The 20,567-nt window shown below is 46.8% G+C and overlaps 1 protein-coding gene across 1 annotated transcript in view; it reads left to right on the plus strand.

Annotated features, from left to right (window-relative positions):
* Positions 1 to 20,567, plus strand: part of SHOC1 (shortage in chiasmata 1) — a 1,878,679-nt gene that overhangs the window by 883,359 nt on the left and 974,753 nt on the right. The window contains exon 16 of the mRNA XM_078676649.1: positions 3,662 to 3,769. Coding sequence (XP_078532775.1) covers positions 3,662 to 3,769 — 108 coding nt within the window. The remainder of the gene's footprint in view (positions 1 to 3,661; positions 3,770 to 20,567) is intronic.

Raw genomic sequence — 20,567 nt, forward strand, 5'->3', positions numbered from 1 at the left:
AAAAGTGGACCTTCGCACTCAGCCCTCTTTTCGGCCTAAAGTGGTTACCTCTTTCCACATAGGTCAGACCATCGCATTGCCCACCTTCTTCCCGTCTGTACCCTTCCAAAGAGGAGGAGAGACTCCATCGTCTGGACCCAAAATGTGCCTTGTCCTTCTACCTTGACCGCACTAAAGATTTCCGGGTGGACGATCAACTCTTCGTCGGTTATGTGGGTGCCAAGAAAGGTCAGTCCATGCATAAACGAACTTCTCTCGATGGGTTGTCCTATGCATTAAAATCGTCTATTCTTTGGCAAAAAGGAACCTCTAGTAGCACTACGCACCCACCACTTTACCAGGGCAACTGCAGCCTCTACTGCTTTGGGACGTGGAGTCCGCTGATTGACATCTGCCAGGCAGACCCTTGGGCATCCCTACACAGATTCACAAAACGTTACTGCCTGGATAGACATGTCCGGAGAGATGGCTTTTTTTACTCTTTACTTGTTCTCCAGGACTTTCTGGTGTGAACTTAGTTCGCAGATCCACCTCCCGGGTTGACATTGCTGAGGTATCTAATCTAAGGTAAGGATTATATATCTAATGGTCTCTTTCAGATGAACCAGTTACTTTCCTTCAGTAATTATGTATCTGTAAGAGACATACATTAGTTATAGATTCCTTACCTCCCCACCCATCTTCCCCGTTCTACAAACTGACTTTTAGGTAAAGAGACTCCCTTTCAGGGCCCTAGTTTTGTGCACCAGTGGTAAGTGTCTTGCATGGCTCTGCGCTTCTGGCGTGAAAAGTCGTGTCAGAACTGACATCAGCTCCCAGAAGTGGCATCTAATACATCGTGTCGTCATCCCTGTGACCATGACGCCGACAATGGATGCGGAGTCAACCGATGTCACCTTTCGACGTGCAGGGATACTGCTACAGAAAAATTCACCAGATACAGTCTGACGCCTGGGAGTAAGTCTAAGGGAAGGAATCTATAACTAATGTATGTCTCTTACAGATACGTTGTTACTGAAGGTAAGTAACTTGTTCTATAAGTTTAAACCTAAAATAGGATAACCTATATATTACCTATGTCTATGTTAATGTTGTTATTCGTAATATGGTGTTGTCATCCAATAATCCTGTTGTATAAAGTGTAACGTATAAGAATGCTGGAGATATACACTGTACTAGAGTGTGCATGGTATTACTTTATAAAGTCTTATCCATCCTTAATTGTGAGGCCTTTGCAATAAGTTCCGTTGATTGTAACCACTATTTTACTGGCAGCTTCCATTTCTTCTGAGGGGAAGATTCCATACTTTGTGCAATCTAGGAATCATTTTACCTATAGTTTTATTGTTAGGGGCTATAATACTGACTTGTAAGTGTATTAACCTACTGAATATATATACATTTCACTTCTGTTTCATATGGCTAGTAGGAAGACATGGGCATAGTATTCTATCAAGTGTTTATGAATACCCCTTATACCAATTCTCTGTTAAGGTGTTAAAGTTCATCAACTTAAAGGGTAGTTGGAAAGAGTAGGTAATCAGTAGACAAGGGGGCAGATTTATGGGATTGTGGCGCATCAAGTCATCTTGCTGCACTGTGTCACAGGGAGAGGGCAGGAATGCACTGTATTTAAAAGAATACAATGCTTTTACTACTTTTGTCACTGCGCTGACACCCTTTTGACAACCTAGAGCCAATGCAGGCACCTTTGCACCATGTTGCAAGAGTGCTTCTGTTGCATGCAGGATTGTTTTTGTACAGGAAGGGGCACCTTCCTGCACAAACCCAATCCCTGAGATATTTTCTTCGTTCTATGTGTGCTGCTGCAGAATACAGCACACATATAAAGAGGAAGTAACAAGGAGAGATAAAGGTTTTTCTCCTTGTTACGCCTCCCCTGGGAAGGCATAGCATTTTTTTGCATCAGTTCTGGTAAATCTGGAAATCCATGAGAGTTGTATGGGAAAACCCACGCAACTCCCATGGAATGCCTTCCCAAGGCAGAGTAAAGCAAATTGTGTTGCGTTACTCCAGATTTATGAAGCCACTCAGGGCCACGCAAAGTGGCCTTGCATGGCTTCATAAATCACATTTCGGGTTTGTGTTCTGTAAACGCGACGCAAACCCTCCCATAAATATGCCCCAACGTATTTAATCACTGCTTTCTTTCGAGTAACAAGTAACAGGTAAAAAAAAGCTGATAATTGTATTTTTTTTCAGAAGTTACATGTTGTAGATAAACACTTCAAAAGAATAAATTAACAGGATTTATTTATTTTGGCATTTTGACTACAGTTTTTTATAAGCATGTTTCAAGTAAATATTGTGTAATTATTGTACTCTCTAATTAAGTCTAAAAAGTTCAAATATATAGTTCATAAGAAATTGGATATTTATAATTGCATGTCTCTGTTTGCTTACACTCTAAGATGCTTCTGTATAAACTGAATGTAACTACTTATTTTTTATTCCTCTATCATTGTCACACTCCATAATCCTATTAATTCAACATATGATTTTAATGTTCATTCATAAAATGGGGCGCCGCCACGCCAGTGGGGATTTAACTGTACTGTTTTTTATTCTCTGGTCTCCACCCATCTTTTGTGAGTGGTCGCATAGTTGAGCTTGCGTTTTGCTTGCCTTAAGGCATTGTTTACCAGTTTCTGACATTACAACACTGCGATTCTCCAGTGATTAGGATGCAGTGAATTCAGTGGCGTCACTAGAGGGGTGCGGGGGGTGCAGACCGCACCGGGTGACACCCTCACATGGGGTGACACCATCTGGTTACGCTGTGTATGTAACACAGCTCTGCAGCCTCGCCTCTACTCGAAGGAGAGGGCGAGTGTGTCTTCTGTGTCTATTTAAACTTATCCTCAGTGTCGCGCGCACAAATTCAAAACACATTTCATGAGTTTATTTCAGTCACATTGAGAAAAGCCGAGAACCGCGAGGGAGAAACCGTGGGGGGGTGGGGTGGAGAAGGCGACGAGGAAAGGGTTCAAAGAGCAGCAGGCGGGGGAGGGGGTGCTGGCAGAGGGGGAGGGATGGTGCAGGCAGAGAGGGAGATGGTGCAGGCAGAGGGTGAGATGGTGCAGACAGAGGGAGAGATGGTGCAGGCAGAGGGGAGATGGTGCAGACAAAGGGAGAGATGGTGCAGGCGGAGGGGAGATGGTGGAGGCGGAGGGAGAGATGTGCAGGCAGAGGGAGAGATGGTGCAGGCAGAGGGGAGATGGTGCAGGCGGAGGGGAGATGGTGCAGGCAGAGGGAGAGATGGTGCAGGCAGAGGGAGAGATGGTGCAGACAGAGGGAGAGATGGTGCGGACAAAGGGAGAGATGGTGCAGGCAGAGGGTGAGATGGTGCAGGCAGAAGGAGAGATGGTGTAGGCAGGGGGTGAGATGGTGCAGGCAGAGGGGAGATGATGCGGACAGAGGGAGAGATGGTGCAAGCAGAGGGTGAGTTGGTCCATCCGGTAAGTTGTGAGGGGGTGACACCATGAGTTACCCGCACCGGGTGACACCCACCCTAGTGACGCCACTGAGTGAATTCATTGGTAGTAAAGCTTAATTAAATATATCAAGACACTAATCTTAAAAGTTGTTTCTTGCTGCCCATTTTGTAAGTCTCTTACATTAGGATTTGATTTTCTTTCAGGTAAAAGTGATGAGCGAGAGGTAACAATATTCAAGCATGCAGCTCTGGTGCATCTTCTGGTGACAGTGAGAGATTTGCTACTAATGTGCAACTTGGACACTGCATTAGGTTAGTAAAATATTAATGTTAACACCAATAGTTCATAAAACTGAGACATGCAATTGGCAACATAAGTGTGTGGTGGACTCGGCTCCACAAAACAGTGTGTTCTGGCTCAACAAAGATCCATGGTTCAAGCTCCTGGCACAACAAAGATAGTTCTACAGGGATCGCTGTGGCAGTGGACGTGCAGTGGTGTGACATTGCCTTCTGTAAATGCCCCACTTGGATGGTGGATTGATTGTCCATAGCGGCATTGCAGGTGATGTTACCTACAAAGGACTCATCACTACTCTTGTCTGACATGAAATAGTATCTTACCGGTGTGTGCAACGAGGCAAACTAGTTGTCAATAATTTTGATAGAAAAGGTGTAGAACTATGGCAAAGTGAAGGAGACTACACAAGGCTAAGCACTCATTACGAGTGGGCCGATAATTACTGATATGTGCGGTAACTTTTGTCAACGCACCTATCGGAAAGGTAGTTTTTGTGTTTTGCATCTCGGGTCTCCTTTTAAATTTCAGCACAATTTCTTGAGAATTACTAGGACACATAGATTTTAGTGCAGTAAGCAGATTTTACCCCATTTGATAGGTAAAACTTGGCCTGGGCGGTAAATTCCGTTCCGCTCGCGGAATTTGGGTAATTTCGCGTTCCGCGGAGAACGCGAAAGTGCCCAAAAACCTGCTGTCCGAGACTTTGCGAAATTTTTGCTTGTTCGCGTTCTCAAAATGAGTGTTCCTGAGATATTTCCGCCCGAACACACAAACAGCAATTGCGAACAGGAAAAAAGCATCACGAACAAGCAATTCCACGTGTTCGCGGAATTTCTGCATGTTCGGGGAGATTTGTTACCATTTCGCGGAGATTTGCGTAACGCGATTATGCAAATTCTGCTCACCCCTGCAATGAATATTCTAGCTGCAGCAATTCGCAATGACATGCGCCTGGGATGTGGGCAATTATGGAGGCATTGTTGGATGGAAGTCACTCTAATTCGTTCTCGACCCTAGTTAATTTCGGATTGCCAGTGTTTGCAGGAATGTGTTCGCTGTCTGTCAGTGACAAGCTAAATGGCCACACAAGTACACCCTAATTTGGGGTATTTATAATCAATTATTAAAAAACAATTGAAACAGCGTATCAAGCATTGAAAATGTACGAAACCCATCGACATTGGAACGGAAAGTTATAATGAACATAAAATTAGTATAGCAAATTTAAATTAGTATATCAAAAATGTTAGCAGTTCAAAGGGAATTTTTGGTAATAACGAAAGAATTGCTGACATTCCAGAGTCAGTGATGTAGGAAAAATCATACGCAACACAAATTAATAAATTGCATTGTTCAACAGGCAAATATACTATGGTCAGCTTCTGTGACTTCATTGAAATGTCCCTACTTTTACGTTTCGCCGGCACAGCGCTTGAAATCTATTGTATTTAATATAAATCTTAAAAGGGGCTTACATCCCGCCCCTTGCTTTTCTTGCTTTTCATTTGTTCATGTGCTTGCCACTTAATTTTCCTCCGTTTCTATTGGCTGTAGCACACTGTTTCCTGTTGCTCCTTATGTTTTCCTCATTTCTCCAATTATCAGTTTCCTGGTGGCCAAGTACTGTAACCTTCCGCTTTTGTGGTAGTAGTTTTTTAAACATTTTCCATGCACAGGGCTTGTTTTGAGTCTTGGTTCGTAAACTCACCTGTATGCACGCTTTTTAAATACCCGGGTCGCGTTCTACATTATCTTACTTAAGATTGGGACCTTATTACTTCGGATTTTATGTATGCACAATCTGGTTTTAAGAAGGTTCACCTTGGAGCATTTGTATTTTGTTCCCAGAGGGGGTATTACACTATAGGAGGCTCGACACAACATTGGAGCCTTATCCCCAACCCGTTTTACGTTTGGGCCTCTCTGCTCCAGCCCACCATAACCTACCACCCGATTTGGTTCCCAATCCGTCTATCCTGAAGCGACTTGAACTATTTATGATACTTCTGAACGCCTTATTGCCTTGAGAAAGTCTGAGTACCAACGTTGTACAGACGAAACACGTGTTGGCTGCATCTCACGTTTGAATTTGAACAACGAATAACGAAAACTACACGCACAAACATCCTGACTTGGTCATCTTGTCCTGATGAAATTTAAAATTTGTCTTTGTCATTGTTTATATCCTGTACTTTTATAACACAACTTCACTTCTTGAATAAAAAATCTTGAGACTGTCAAGACTTTATACGTTTGCAATTGGGTTGTGCTTCGCTGACCCTCTTACTTTGACCCAGTACAATTCTTGTTTGATAGTCTCATATGGCTTTAACTCATCATCCAACTTCCTCCTGTGGGGCTACCCTTCTGTCACAAACCGTGCAACCTTCTTAAGGGTATCATCCACCTCAGTTTCTAACATCCAAGTTTCTTGTTTAATACTCACCTCTGCCACGCCAACTACACTGACAACCATACATTCCTCTTCCATTACATTATTGTTATCATCTTGCAAAGGAAGATGTAACAAACAATCCACCATGCTTACAGCCTGAACAACCAATGTGCAATGCTGGAGTAGCTTGACCGTCCCCTTTTATTTTGAAAAAATCTACTAATGGATAATGGTTAATGGTTTGATCTTACAGAAAACTTGTTTCTCCACACATGTTGCCTAAAGTGTCTATTCCCCCTTGTAACATCTCTGTGCTTCTTTCAGAATATCCAACTAATTATATTCCGTTTGACTTAAGGCTTTAGATGCATAGGCTACAACAACATCTTTGCTCTTATCCACTCACATCAGCACTGTGTCCAGACCATAAATACTTGCATCAATCATAATGACCGTGAGTAACTTGCTATTAAAAGGTTTAAGACATGGAGCAGTAGAACTTTCATTCTTTGCTCTCAAATTCACCTTTACACATAGCACATTATAAAAATGTTACATTGTTCTTCAGCATCTACGCATGTTGTTGGTTTTTTCAGAAATAATTGGCAATACATTTGGAATAGTACTCTGCTGTCCCCAAAAATGAGCAAAGTTGTTCCTTATTTATGCAGCTTTTTGCTTCTTGCATTGTCTTACTATACTTTCTTTTGTTCTTACAGCAATACAATTTGGAATATTACTTTGCCTTCCCTTATTTATGCTTCTTTGCTCTTCTTACATTGAGTTTACTAGACTTTCGTTTTGCCTTACACCATTACAATTAATGTGATAACCTAAATAATCAACCCCAGACATTCCAATGTGAAACTTGTCTGCCTTAATGGTTAAACCATTTGCTATAAGAATCTCTAAAACTGTCTTTAAGATGTTATCGTGTTCCTCAGAGTTCCTCCCATAGATCAATAAGTCATCTTGGAATATGTGACTTTTTTAAAAACATTATTTACAAACAACAAGGGCAACCCTAGAACTAGAACCCCGGGGCAATATATACTGCATTCCAAACAGCGGTTCATGAGCTAAAATAACAAAATAAAATAAACTATAGACAGAAGATAGTTAAACAGGGGAAAAACCAGTGCTGACTAAGTTTCACAATAACCATGTACCAAAATTATCTAAAAAAAATAAATATTTAATGTAGTTTCAATTAAACAAAAGATGAACAAAATATTAATGGCTCTCATACAGTTACACAAACAATGATAAAAGTGTGAACACTGACAAGTGTAAATTGAACAAACAATGGCAGAGAAAAAACACAACAAAACAACAGGTATAAAAATAAACAATATAACAATTGTGTCCTCTCTTATTTAGACCACGTTTCAAGCATCGATGGCTTTTCGACCCACGGGTACTTTAGGGGTCATCTTCAGGAAAAAGACTTCAAATATAAGAGCGTCCACTTTCTTTTCTCAGTGGATCTCCACAATGAACACGAAGAAGGAACACCACACCTAGTGTATCGAACACAAGTGCCGGAATTTAATGGGGACCAAACTGTCGGTCTGCCAAAGGCGTCACAAGATATTACTAAAATATAAGTCAATAAGGGTGTGTGCCGGCTAGGGCTATGGGATCCGAATGGATATCCAGAAAGCAATATTACCGAATGTCTTGTGGAAGAATCACGGTTGGTATGAACAATTGAATTATTAAAAACTTTGCTTCAAGTCCACCATGTCCTGTCGGCATCTCAGCTCTGGAAAGAATCACGGCCAGTCTTTTTAAAAAAAAAACATTTAATTGATTTTATTGCACAAGAAAGAAGTGGAACATCAAGCACGGTACACATATAAAGAACATTAAGACATTGTAAAACAGTAAAAAGGCATTGAAACTACCCCATTACCCAAATCACCAAAACTACAGACAATATTATAGCAGGGCATGGCCCGACCTCCTTGTTTCTGCATTAAGAGTGCCAACATTGCAGAGTCCCGTATCCCCTTCATTAGCCCATGGCCTGTCTGTGCAGGGCTCTAACTGTTTCCCTCTGTATTTTTCCCAAATCATCAGATCTTAAAGTGTTTCTTGGAGTAGCCCTGTGACAAATATATCAGACATTCCATTGTCATGCAGTGATCCATGCCCTTGGCTGAGATTTCCACGGGAAGGCTCTGTCTTCTTCCAAGCCCTACTAACCTCCTCTTAGCGACAATTAATCCAATCCACAGAAGCGCCCTCTGATAGCGTGTTCACCCCAGATCATCTGTTATTTGGAAAAGGATGAGTTTGGGATCATATGTGACATTTTTCACCTTTCCCAACATTTGGTGCATTGCCCATTGGAACACAGCCAAAGCTGAGGCAAGCCAAATAGCAAGTGACAAATTCTACACGCCCCTTCTGTTTCACGAGTGAGGTCAAGGTTTTGGATTCTTCATCCAGATCTATTTGATGATAGGCTTCGGATAAATTTAGAGCTAAAAATACTTCATACTTCATACTTTCATTTATATTGGGAAGGGGATGGCAATCAATCCATATGCTCTGGTTGAAATCTCTCAAATCCACACACATCCTCAGTCCCCACCAGCTTTTCGAGCTAAAACTATTGGTGCCAACTACTCAGATGCTGTGATGGGTTCTGTGATTCCCTGATCCTAATTCTTCTCTCAATGCCAGTGCCACTGGTCGCGCTCTACGCACAGTTGCATTAGCATCCTTGCACAACGTTATTTTGTGCCTAAAACACTTCGAGACATGTTTACCACTACATACTTCTGCTCTAGTTTGTCCTCCACCACATTAGTTTCCATACATAATACTTGATTGGGATCCAACGTAAAACCTACTTTCCTTTGTTGTGGCCACCCAAGCAAACAGCCACCATTTTTTAAACAAATATTTTATATTGGGTGTTGTGACCTTCAAAATTAATGTTGGTTTAAAAACATCCTGCATCCTCATTTTCTTTCCCTACCATATGCCATCAACCACACATCTGACCATACTAATACCTCATCTTCATACAAATGTGTCAGATTTTCACTCACAAAAGTATATTTCGTCCTAGAATCTTCCATCATCCTCACAGGTGTACCTTTGACAATCACTCCTTAAAATGGTGCATCACGATTCACATCACTCAAGCACAGCATACGTCTCATCCTCAGCAGAGGACTGTGTTGTTGTGTCCGCGGCTGAACCAACTGCATTTTGTCATGGAATTTCTTGTAGTTACAAGTTGCACCAAAACTTCTTAAAGCTGCAACAAAATCATTCACAGATTTTCCTGGCAACTGTTGTCGCATCAAGAAATGATGTTTTTCTTCCACTTCTTTTTTTTTCTTTTCATATTTCATATCTAGTCTCTTCATGGCCCATATATTTGTCTTTTTCCTCTTCTTCCTCATCTTCATCAATAGATGTTGAAGGTGTTTCAGTATCTATCTACCCTCTACACCCAAATAATGTTTAAGAAGGGCTAACTTCCAATTTTTTCCTGTGAAAATGTCACCACCCATTGCTTGAAAACCTTCCTTCCATTTTCTCCATTTTAAAACAGGTTGACCCGATGGCTGCAAACATGATGGTGGAGCTGTTGCACAGTCCATATTTTTCCTATTTTATTTTGTTACTTATATAGAAATCTATGTACTTAACTGAAAATACCTTGAAAATGGTGTGCGTGTTACCTGGTGTCAGTTCAAAGGCTGTTTGTTGCCCTCCTTTAACATACATGTGCATCACGCAGCTAAAGGAATTTCCTCTATGGGTGTGGCATGATGCAGTTGTTGATGCTAACGCTCTGCTGCAATATGGCCACCTCCCGTCTATGCGTACATCCACTCTCCAAACTAGTGGGAGGAGATCAGTCGAGGAGAGTCGGACCAACTTTGCTCGGGCTGGCCTCCAACAGTGACCCACTACTTAGTTTTTCCGTGTCACCATCACCAGCCTTCACTCACCGGCTTTCAGCGTCCGGTGCCATTGTCGATGGCCCTTCGTTTCACTCGTGCAGTTAGCATGTAATGATGAGATGTACTATGCACGTACTTTCCCAGCATTAGGTCTCCTTGCTGATTGCCAGTGAAGCGTCTAAAATGGTAAATTGAAACAGACTTCATTTAGGTGCAGCAACAGAATATCGATGTAAAAATATTGACTTGCACAAATATCGTGGTATAAATATTGTGGGTCAGAAATATCGTCAGAAAAAATATTGTGGTCAAGAATATTGATTTTAGGTAAGTAATATCGATATTTAAATTATCAAAGTGTTTGATATCGTTTGCCAAAATATAGTTGTTAAAAATATCGATTTTTTTTTTATTATTGGTGTGTATTTTAGTATATATTTTATATGTAAGTGATGTATGTTTTTTGTATTAGAATTGTTGGTATTTTTATTATATGTGTTAAAACTTTAGTAGTTACTAGCAGCCCGTCCCGACGTTGTCCGGGTATGAAATAGAATATGTGTAATGTGTGTATTCAGATACGTCATTTGCGTGTTCCCCCGCTTGAGGCCCAGCTGCAGCCCTGGTTGATGTTAGCAGGCGCGTGTCCCCCCGCTTGAGGCCCAGCTGAAGCCCTGGTTCATGCAGCAGGTTCAGGTAATTAGTGTAGTGATCCGCCGCCTGAGTCCGGCTACAGCCCTGGCTGATGTTAGCAGGCGCGTGTAATTTGGTTTAATGTGATAGTTCAGTAACCGCGCTTAAGAGGCTGCAGTAATTGTCCCCGCAGACACGCTCAGTCGCGTGTGCCCCCGCCTGAGGGTCTGCGGCGACCGTCTAACAATTAGAATCGTGTGAGTCTTGAATGATTGTTTCCCGCTGTTCTTATTTTTTTTATGACCCACACCTATGCTTTTTAGACGCACCCAGGCCAAGCCACACACTGCGTTTGGCCCTTTCAGATGCACCCAGGCCAAGGCACACACTGCATTCGGCACCCCCAGTAAGTGTGAGAAAATGGGCAGTTCCCCAAGGGAGTCTTGCGAATGGTTACTTACCATGCTTCGAGGTGAACGCCTTTGTGACACCCCCAGCACACGGCCACAGCAGACAATCTGATTAATGTACGACCCAGATGGCATGAAGTGCGGAACGTAGCACACGCCCCCAGCGTTTGTCACCCCCCCAGCGTGCCCCTTGATGCGGCGCAATTGCGTAATTGGCGCTTCACATGGCATGAAGGGCGGACACACGCCCGCAGCGTTTGTCACGGCCCCAGCGTGTCACGCCCCTAGCGTGCCCCTTGATGCGGCACAATTATGACTCACATGGCATGAAGGGCGGAACGTACCACACGCCCCCAGCGTTTGTCACGCCCCCAGCACACACCCACAGCAGAACGCAGACACGCCCACAAGGGACTACTTTGCTGGCACGGTTCTTTTACCTTTAAAATGTATATAGTGGCTGTCTGCATAGCCTATGTCCTTCTGCTGCAACTGCCCTTTCCAACGCTGTATTGGGTGTTGTGATTGGTGCTGTGGTTACTGAGATTACCCGCCTCAAAGGTTTGGGCTCTCTCTTTATAATAAAAGTATGGATTCATTTTTGTAATGCTTTTTTTTATATGTAATTTATATTATAATAAGTGTTCTTTTTATATGTTTAATATTTTTAAATGTATATTTGTTTAATACCGTTTATTTATTTTTATGATTAGTTATTTTTTTCTATTGTTTAATTGTTATTAGTAATTTTTGTTTCTCTGCAATCCAGCACTTACCCTACTGTTGCATTCACTGGAGAGGGAATAGTAATTTTTACCCCTCTACTATCCCGCACTTTCCCTACTGTTGCACTAACTGGAGTGGGAATAGCAATTTTTATACCTTTGCTATCCAGCCCTTTCCCTACTGTTGCACTCACTGGAGTTGGAATAGTAATTTTTACGCCTCCACTTCCAACACTTTCCCTACTGTTAAACTCACTGGAGTGGGAATAGTAATTGTTACCCTCCCGCTATCCAACACTTTCCCTACTGTTGCACTCACTGGAGTGGGAATAGTAATTTTTACCCCTCCGCTATCCAACATTTTCCCTACTGTTACACTCACTGGAGTGGGGATAGTCATTTTTACTCCTCCGCTATCCAGCACTTTCTCTCCTGTTGCACTCACTGGAGTGGAATAGTAATTTTTACCCCTCCCCTATCCAGAATTTTCCCTACAGTTGCACTCACTGGAGTAGGAATAGTAAATTTTACCCCTCAGCTATCTAGCACTTTCCCTACTGTTTCACTCATTGGAGTGGGAATGGTAATGTTTTCCAATCCGCTATCCAACCCTTTCCCTACTGTTTCTTTTACTGGAGTGGAAATAGTATTTTGTACTCCTTTTCTAGCCAGCACTTTCCCTACTGTTAAACTCACTGGAGTGGGAATAGTAATTGTTACCCTCCCGCTATCCAACACTTTCCCTACTGTTGCACTCACTGGAGTGGGAATAGTAATTTTTACCCCTCCGCTATCCAGCACTTACCCTACATTTGCATTCATTGGAGTGGGAATAGTAATTTTTTCCTCTCCTCTTACAAACCAACACTTTCCCTACTGTTTCTCTTACTGGAGTGGGAATAGTAATTCTTACCCCTCCGCTATCCAGCATTTTCCCTTTTGTTGCACTCACTTGATTGGGAACTGTAATTTCTACTCCTCCGCTATCCAGCACTTTCCCTACTGTTAAACTCATTGGAGTGGGAATAGTAATTTTTACCCCTCCACTATCCATCACTTACCCTACTGTTGCACTCACAGGAGTAGGAATAGTAATTTTTAACCCTTCGCTAGTCCGTCGTCTGCGTCGTTGGTGCCGGGATGGCGCCGCCGGAGTACTTAGACGCCGCCCTCGCGCGCTGACGTCAGTTCTTCTTTTTTCCGTGCCAGCAAGCGCAGACCAGGAAAAAGTTGTACCCTAGTCAATTTTTGACTAACTTTTTCAATCCTTTTTGATCATCTTTTCGAGTCTCTCGACTCCGACTGTGCCGGTAGGGATGCCCGGGTTCAAACCCTGCGTCGATTGCAACCGACTGATGTCGGTTACCCACCCCCATCGACTGTGTCTTCACTGTCTGGGCCCAGGCCACGACGACAAGTCCTGCTCCGACTGACGGGAGCGGTTCCGCAAGCGACTCGAACTCCGGCAGTCAGCCCCGCGCCGCTCGAGGTCCTGGTCCGGAAGGAGGTCGAGGGAACGGTCGCGGGGCCGGAGTCACCACAGTTCGGGGAGTCGTCATCAGACTTCGGGCTCGAAGTCCTCAGGTAAGAGGCACAAGAAGTCGAAGAGATGACATCCTTCCTCCGACTCCCCTCGACGCTCGCGCGACGCGGCCGGGGGTTCGGGCGACACCCCCCTCTGGCGCTCCGCTGGCTGCTCCATACCCGCCCGTCCCTGGGCAGCACGCGACGCCGGAGGAGATTGAGTCCTTCCTCATGGCCATAAGGTCGCTCACTCCTCCGTCGGGTTCTGCGGCGCCTTTGGGCCAAGCGGCCCGACTGGGTCCCCCAGCGGGCCGGATGCTTCGGCCCCGGCGCCGTCGGGTGCTTCGGCCCCGACGCCGTCGGTGACTTTGGTCCCGACGCCGCAGGGCCTGGATCCGGGTCGCCGCCGGTCGACCTCACGACCGCCCCGGCGCCCAGGGTGTTGCCCCCGGCGCCATCCCAGGACGCCGCCGTCCCCGGTCCAACCTTCGATTCGGGTCTGGCGCCGCAGGGCCTGGATCCGGGTCGCCGCCGGTCGACCTCACGACCGCCCCGGCGCCCAGGGTGTTGCCCCCGGCGCCATCCCAGGACGCCGCCGTCCCCGGTCCAACCTTCGATTCGGGTCTGGCGCCGGAGCGGAGAATTTTACTTCTACGACCCGGCCCCGTCCTTTGAGCCTGAGTATCAGGCGATGGGTGACGAGGGGGACTGGGAGGGGTGCGAGGACCCTCTGACATGTGAGTGTCAGTCTTTTCAGGACTGGACAGGTGAGCTTGGGGAGGCCAGTGGTCTGGACACTTCGCCCGACACTGGTTTTGTCTCCCCTCCTACCGTGGCTATGGAGTATGGGGCTGCCTATAGTGTGGTGCTGACGCGGGCTGCCAAGGCCTTGGGCCTTGAGCTCCCCATCGCGGCCGTGAGGATTAACCTTCTCACAGAGGTCCTTAAACCGCAGACAAGCTCGGCCAAGCCTCTGCTGCCTTTAAATGAGGCCTTGTCAAACGTTCTCCTGGGCACTTGGTCCAAGCCCGCTACAGGTCTGCCTGTAGATAGGAACATGGGCAGGTGCCGCCGCCCGACTCCGGGCGACCCTTGCTTCCTGTCCACCCACCCCACTCCTGAGAGCCTGGTCATCCAGGCCTCTAACTCCCCGACCGCATTCCTGTCGGCTCCCCCAGATCGGGAATCCAAGAGGTATGAGCAATACGGGAAGAAGGTATTCTCCTCCCTGAGTTTGGGATTGCGGTCAGTCAGCACCGCATGCCTCTTGGGCCGTTACACCCACTCTCTGTGGGACACGGTCGCGGACATGCTGCCACAATGTCCGGAGGAGGCCCGGAGTAAAATCGCCCAAGCCCTCTTGATGCAGCGCAGTATTCCATTCGGTGTGGGCTGGATACCATGGACTCACTGGGCAAAGCGATGGCAACGATGGTGGCGATTCGTCGCCACGCCTGGTTGAGGTCCGCCAGCTTTTCGGCTGATGCCCAAAACACCCTTATGGACATGCCGTTTGATGGCCGTCGCCTCTTTGGCGACAAGGCAGACCATGCGCTTGAGCGCTTTAAGGACTCCAGGGCTACGGCCAAGTCCTTGGGCCTCTCGGCCCGCGCCAGCAAACGGCTGCTTTTCGCCTATTTCGTGGCCAAGGAAGGGGCACCCCCACACGTCCTGCCAGCCACGGGCCGCAGACTACCATCCAGCGTGGTGGCGGACGTGGAAACTGCCGTGGCGGCGGTCGTGGACAACGACGAGGTCAGTCCACACCTGCCCCTGCAGCATCCGCCTCAAAACCCTCCTAGTCCGTGCTTTCAGGCGCATGTGATGCCAATGAGGGGCAGGGTCCGCCATCACCACCACCACTAGCGCACTGTCACATCGGACAGGTGGGTGCTGCAAATCCCTCCCCTGGCTACTTCCTCCCCTTCGAGGCGTCCCCTCCAGCCATGCCACCGCAGTACCACCGCGTGTCGGGGGATCACTTGAAACTTCTACAAGGGGAAGTTACGGCCCTCTTTGCCAAGGGGGCCATTGAACGCGTTCCTGGGCCAGAAGTAGGGTGTGGTTGTTACTCCCACTACTTTCTGTACCCAAGAAGGGCAAAGGGGGCCTACGCCCTATCTTGGACCTACGGAACGTCAACGGCTTCCTCCGGAAGGAGAAGTTCAAGATGCTGACACTGGCTCAGGTCTTAGCTGCCCTGGACCCTGGAGACTGGATGGTAGCGTTGGACTTGCAGAACGCTTATTTTCACATCCCAGTCCTGCCGGCACACCGGCGTTACCTGCGGTTCACGGTAGGCCATGAGCACTTTCACTTTACCGTGCTCCCCTTCAGCCTTATCAGCGCTCCACAGATGTTCACGAAAGTTCATCTGCTCATCTGCGCAGGTTAGGGGTTTCAGTCTTCCCCTACCTCGACGACTGGTTGTTGAAGGCAGGCTCGCCCCAGACAGTCGTCAGCCACCTCCAGACTACGGCCGACCTCCTGCACCTGCTGGGGTTCTCCATCAATGTGCCGAAGTCACACCTGTGTCCCTCTCAGAAGCTCCTCTTCATCGGAGCGGTTCTAGACTCGGCGCAGTTTCGGGTTTATCCTCCCGAACAGCAGGTTCGGGATATTCAGGCTCTGATTCCGATCTTTCAGCCGTTATCCCGAGTCTCAGTCAGGTTGATGCTGTGGCTTCTGGGGCTGATGGCCTCCTGCATCCTTCTGGTGCATCACGCCCGGTGGCGGATGCGGGCTCTGCAGTGGGACCTGAAGTTTCAGTGGGCCCAGCATCAAGGCAACTTGTCCGACCATGTCTTGATCTCGGAGGGCACTGCAAGACAGTTGCAGTGGTGGCTCATGGACCGCGATTGGATCAGAGGCATATCCCTCTCCCTACCCCAACCGGAGCACGTAGTTGTGACGGACGCGTCCCTCCAGGGATGGGGGGGCCACATGGGAGAGGCGGAGATCAGAGGCCTCTGGTCTCCGGCGGAGTCCTGGCTCCACATCAACCTTCTGGAGCTGCGGGCGATCCGGCTTGCACTAAAAGCATTCATCCCCTCTGTCTGGGGGAGTGTAATGCAGGTGTTCACGGACAACACCACCGCCATGTGGTACTACAACAAACAGAGTGGGGTGGGGTCGTGGACCCTATGCCAGGAGGCTCTGTGCCTCTGGCAGTGGCTGGAACATCAGGGCGTGACCCTGGTGGTTCAACACCTGGCAGGTTCCCTGAACGCCAGGGTGGACAAACTCAGCCGTCGGTGCATGATGGATCACGAATGGCGTCTGAACTCGGACATGGCGCAAGGCCTCTTTCAGCAGTGGGGAGAGCCTTGGTTAGATCTATTTGCCACAGAAGAGAACGTACAACGTCATCAGTTCTGCACGTTGGAATTTCCAAGGCGGCACTCGCTCGGAGACGCTTTTCGTCTCGAGTGGAGCTGCGGTCTGTTGTACGCCTTTCCGCCTATATCACTTCTGCCCAGAGTGCTGAAGAAGATCAGGTGCGACCGGGCCCAAGTTATCCTTGTGGCTCCGGACTGGGCACGAAGATATTGGTATCCAGAGCTACTCAGCATGTCTGTCGATCCCCCAATTCGTCTGCCTCTTCAGGAGAACCTTCTGTCGCAGCAGCAGGTGATGGTCCTCCACCTGAACCTGTCCAGTCTCCACCTCCATGCTTGGAGATTGTGGGGCGGCAGTTGAGGCCATTTGACTTGCCTCCTGAAGTTTGTAATGTGATTCTGGCAGCCAGGCGTCCCTCCACAAAGTCGGTATACGCCTGCAGGTGGAACAGATTTGTAGCATGGTGCACAGCAAAGGCTGTGTATCCACTCTCTGCCCCCCTTTCTGAGGTTCTTCTCTTCCTTCTTTCTCTTGCCCAGCAGGGCTCTGCTCTGGGCACTATCAAGGGCTACCTTTCTGCCCTTTCCGCCTTCTTGAGGCTACCTGATCAGCCTTCTTTGTTCAAGTCCCCGACTGTTAACAGATTCTTGAAGGGCATCACTCATATGTTCCCCCCTGTTCCTTTCGTGACGCCCCAGTGGGACTTGAACCTGGTTCTAACTTACCTGATGTGCGCTCCTTTTGAGCCGCTTCATAACTGTCCTCTCCTTCTTCTTACACTTAAGACTGGTTTCCTGGTTGCCATCACCTCTGCCAGGAGAGTGAGTGAGCTCCAGGCTCTTTCCTCTAAACCTCCTTTCATTTCTGTCCATCCGGACAAGGTTGTGTTGCGGACAAGACCCTCTTTCCTGCCCAAGGTAGTCACAGCCTTCCACATCGGGCAGTCCATCACCTTGCCCACCTTCTTTCCGCCTCCGCATCCCTCGAAAGAGGAAGAGCGGCTCCACCGTCTGGACCCAAAACGTGTGCTATCATACTATCTGGATCGCACACGCCAGTTCCGGGTGAATGACCAACTCTTTGTTGGTTACGTGGGCGCTAAGAAGGGGCGGGCGGTGCCCAAACAGACCATCTCATGGTGGGTCGTGTTGTGCATCAAGGCATGCTATTCTTTGGCCAAGAAGGAGCCTCCTGTTGGGCTGAGGGCCCATTCCACTCGGGCCACGGCAGCTACTACTGCCCTGGGCCGGGGAGTCCCCTTGCAGGACATATGTCAGGCAGCTACGTGGGCCTCACTGCACACATTCGCTAGACACTACTGCCTGGACAGCCAAGTCCGGAGGGATGGCTTCTTTGGCCGTTCCGTCCTCCAGGACTTTTTGGTGTGATCATTGGTTCACAGACCCACCACCGGGGTTGGTATTGCTGGGGTATCTATTCTAAGGTAAGGAATCTAATACTAACCTGTTTCTTTCAGATGCACAAGTTACTTACCTTCGGTAACAATATATCTGTAAGAAACAGTAGTTAGTATAGTATTAGATTCCTTACCGCCCCACCCATCCTCCCCGTTCTGCGAACCGATATCTAGGGTTAAGGTCATTCCCTTTCAGGGCCCTAGTTTCATGGCACCAGTTTTGGTTTTTATCATGGCTCTGCATTTCTGCCGCAGAAAAGCTGTGTATAAGAACTGACGTCAGCGCGCGAGGGCGGCGTCTAAGTACTCCGGCGACGTCATCCCGGCGCCAACAACGCCGACGACGGACGCGGAGCCGCAGACGACGCCTACCGACGCGCAAGGGTACTGCAACGTAAAAATTTCCGGATCCAGTCTGACGCCTGGGGATATTCTAAGGTAAGGAATCTAATACTAACTACTGTTTCTTACAGATATATCGTTACCGAAGGTAAGTAACTTGTGCAATAGTTAAATATATGTATATGTATAAATTATTGTGTTTGTATGTTTATATTTTTTTTAATTAAGTTTATTTGTTATACTTACTTTTTTTTTTTAACAGAGTTTTATATAGCGTGAACTTGACCCGAATCGGGTACCAGAGTGCTTTACATATCACCAGTTGATTTACATGAGGACACATTCATTTTTGTTAGGCACCGGGAGATTAAGTGATGTGCCCAGAATCACAGGATGTTCAGTGTCATTGCCAAGACTCGACCCCAGTTCCCCAGTTTCGAGGTCGACCGCCCTAGCCGTTAGGCTAACTCCTCTCTTAAAATGTATATTACATTTAGTTTAGTTTGTTAAAAATAATATTAATATTTAATACATTTAATATATTTTATTTTATATTTTTTGTATTCAATATTTTTTACATCGATATTTTTTACTTCGATATTTTGTACTTACCTGTTTAAGTATAGGGAGTCGATATTTTTGTATTCTATATTTTTACTTCGATATTTAGAACATCAATGCTTGTTACATCGATATTTTATCACTGAACTCTTTATTTAAGCAATTTGCCGCATATGGACTGGCACCCGTAACTGCTGCCTCTTGTCTCCATCGGCTCTCTCTACTCCTGAGCCTCGTTTCCTCACCATTCCACATTTCACACTCTTCCTGAAGCAGTGGAGTGCTACAGGATGTCGAGTCAGAGCTATCACTCATGCAAAGAATAGGCCTGTATTTACTTGCAGCAAAAGTAAGGAAATTAAAACAAAAATTGGCCAAAGCTATAGGTCTCATCATGGCATAGTTTACACACATCTATGTACAAATAGGTCAAAGACCACTTTGTGACGGCGTCATGGGTATAAAGCTCTGTAAAATGCCTCAGTACAATACAGCAGGACACTCACAAACCATATATTTCTGTGATGACTTGAGGATGCACAACAAAAGACCAATAAGTAGATAGATAGATAGATAGATAGATAGATAGATAGATAGATAGATAGATAGATAGATTAATATCTTTATTTGATTTTATCATAAAAATCATAAAAGCACATCAATCTGGAATACATTTAAACGAGTAGAAGAAAAAACACCCCTCTCATTGAAATCGTAGGAGCCGATTATGATGGCGGACGGAAACGGGTTCCGACCGCCAAGGACGCGGCCAAGATACTCCCGACCGCTCCGCGGATAAACCGCCGTTGCGATTAGGATGAAAATGTCATGAAACTCCGTCCGCCGCGGACGGAGTACATCAAACCCCGTCTGCGGCGGACGGAGTACACCTGAGACCGCTGCAAGCGGACGGAACCTAAGAAACACCATCCGCCGCGGAAGAACATCACTGCGGGAACAGGCACAGCCACCGCAATACCTGCGGAGGCTCCGTGCCCGCGATTAGGATAACGCCGCCAGTCCCACGGAACTCACCTCCATCCACGACCGCTGCGGAAACAATGCAACGATAAACCCAGCATCCCAGCGGAAGGACAACACGAACACCATCCCTACCGTCAAACCAATTTACAAATGGCTGACGGAAGTAAATACAAAACACACTACACAGGACACCCACCCACCTGAAACACCCACACCAATCACAAGCCACAATGACACCCCCCCAAACACCTAAAAATCCACTGAAGTCAACACACCCACCTAGCAAGCTAGAGAGGGAGACACGGTAGTGGTGTATCCAAAAGGAAGAGACCTGACTGGCAACAACCATTGGGACACTACCACGACACCGAGTATAAAAAGATTTCCACCCACTACCACAATCCTTTGCACCACAGCATAGCTGCAAGCAAGAGGCCCAATACGACTAACAGCAGATACAAAAGTCCACACATACAACCTGCACACAAACACACCCACCACACAAACACCCACCACACCATTCCTACACACCACACACCTGCACATCCCA

Source organism: Lissotriton helveticus, chromosome 2_1 (genome assembly GCF_964261635.1).
Source record: "Lissotriton helveticus chromosome 2_1, aLisHel1.1, whole genome shotgun sequence".
NCBI classification, from domain to species: Eukaryota; Metazoa; Chordata; class Amphibia; order Caudata; family Salamandridae; genus Lissotriton; species Lissotriton helveticus.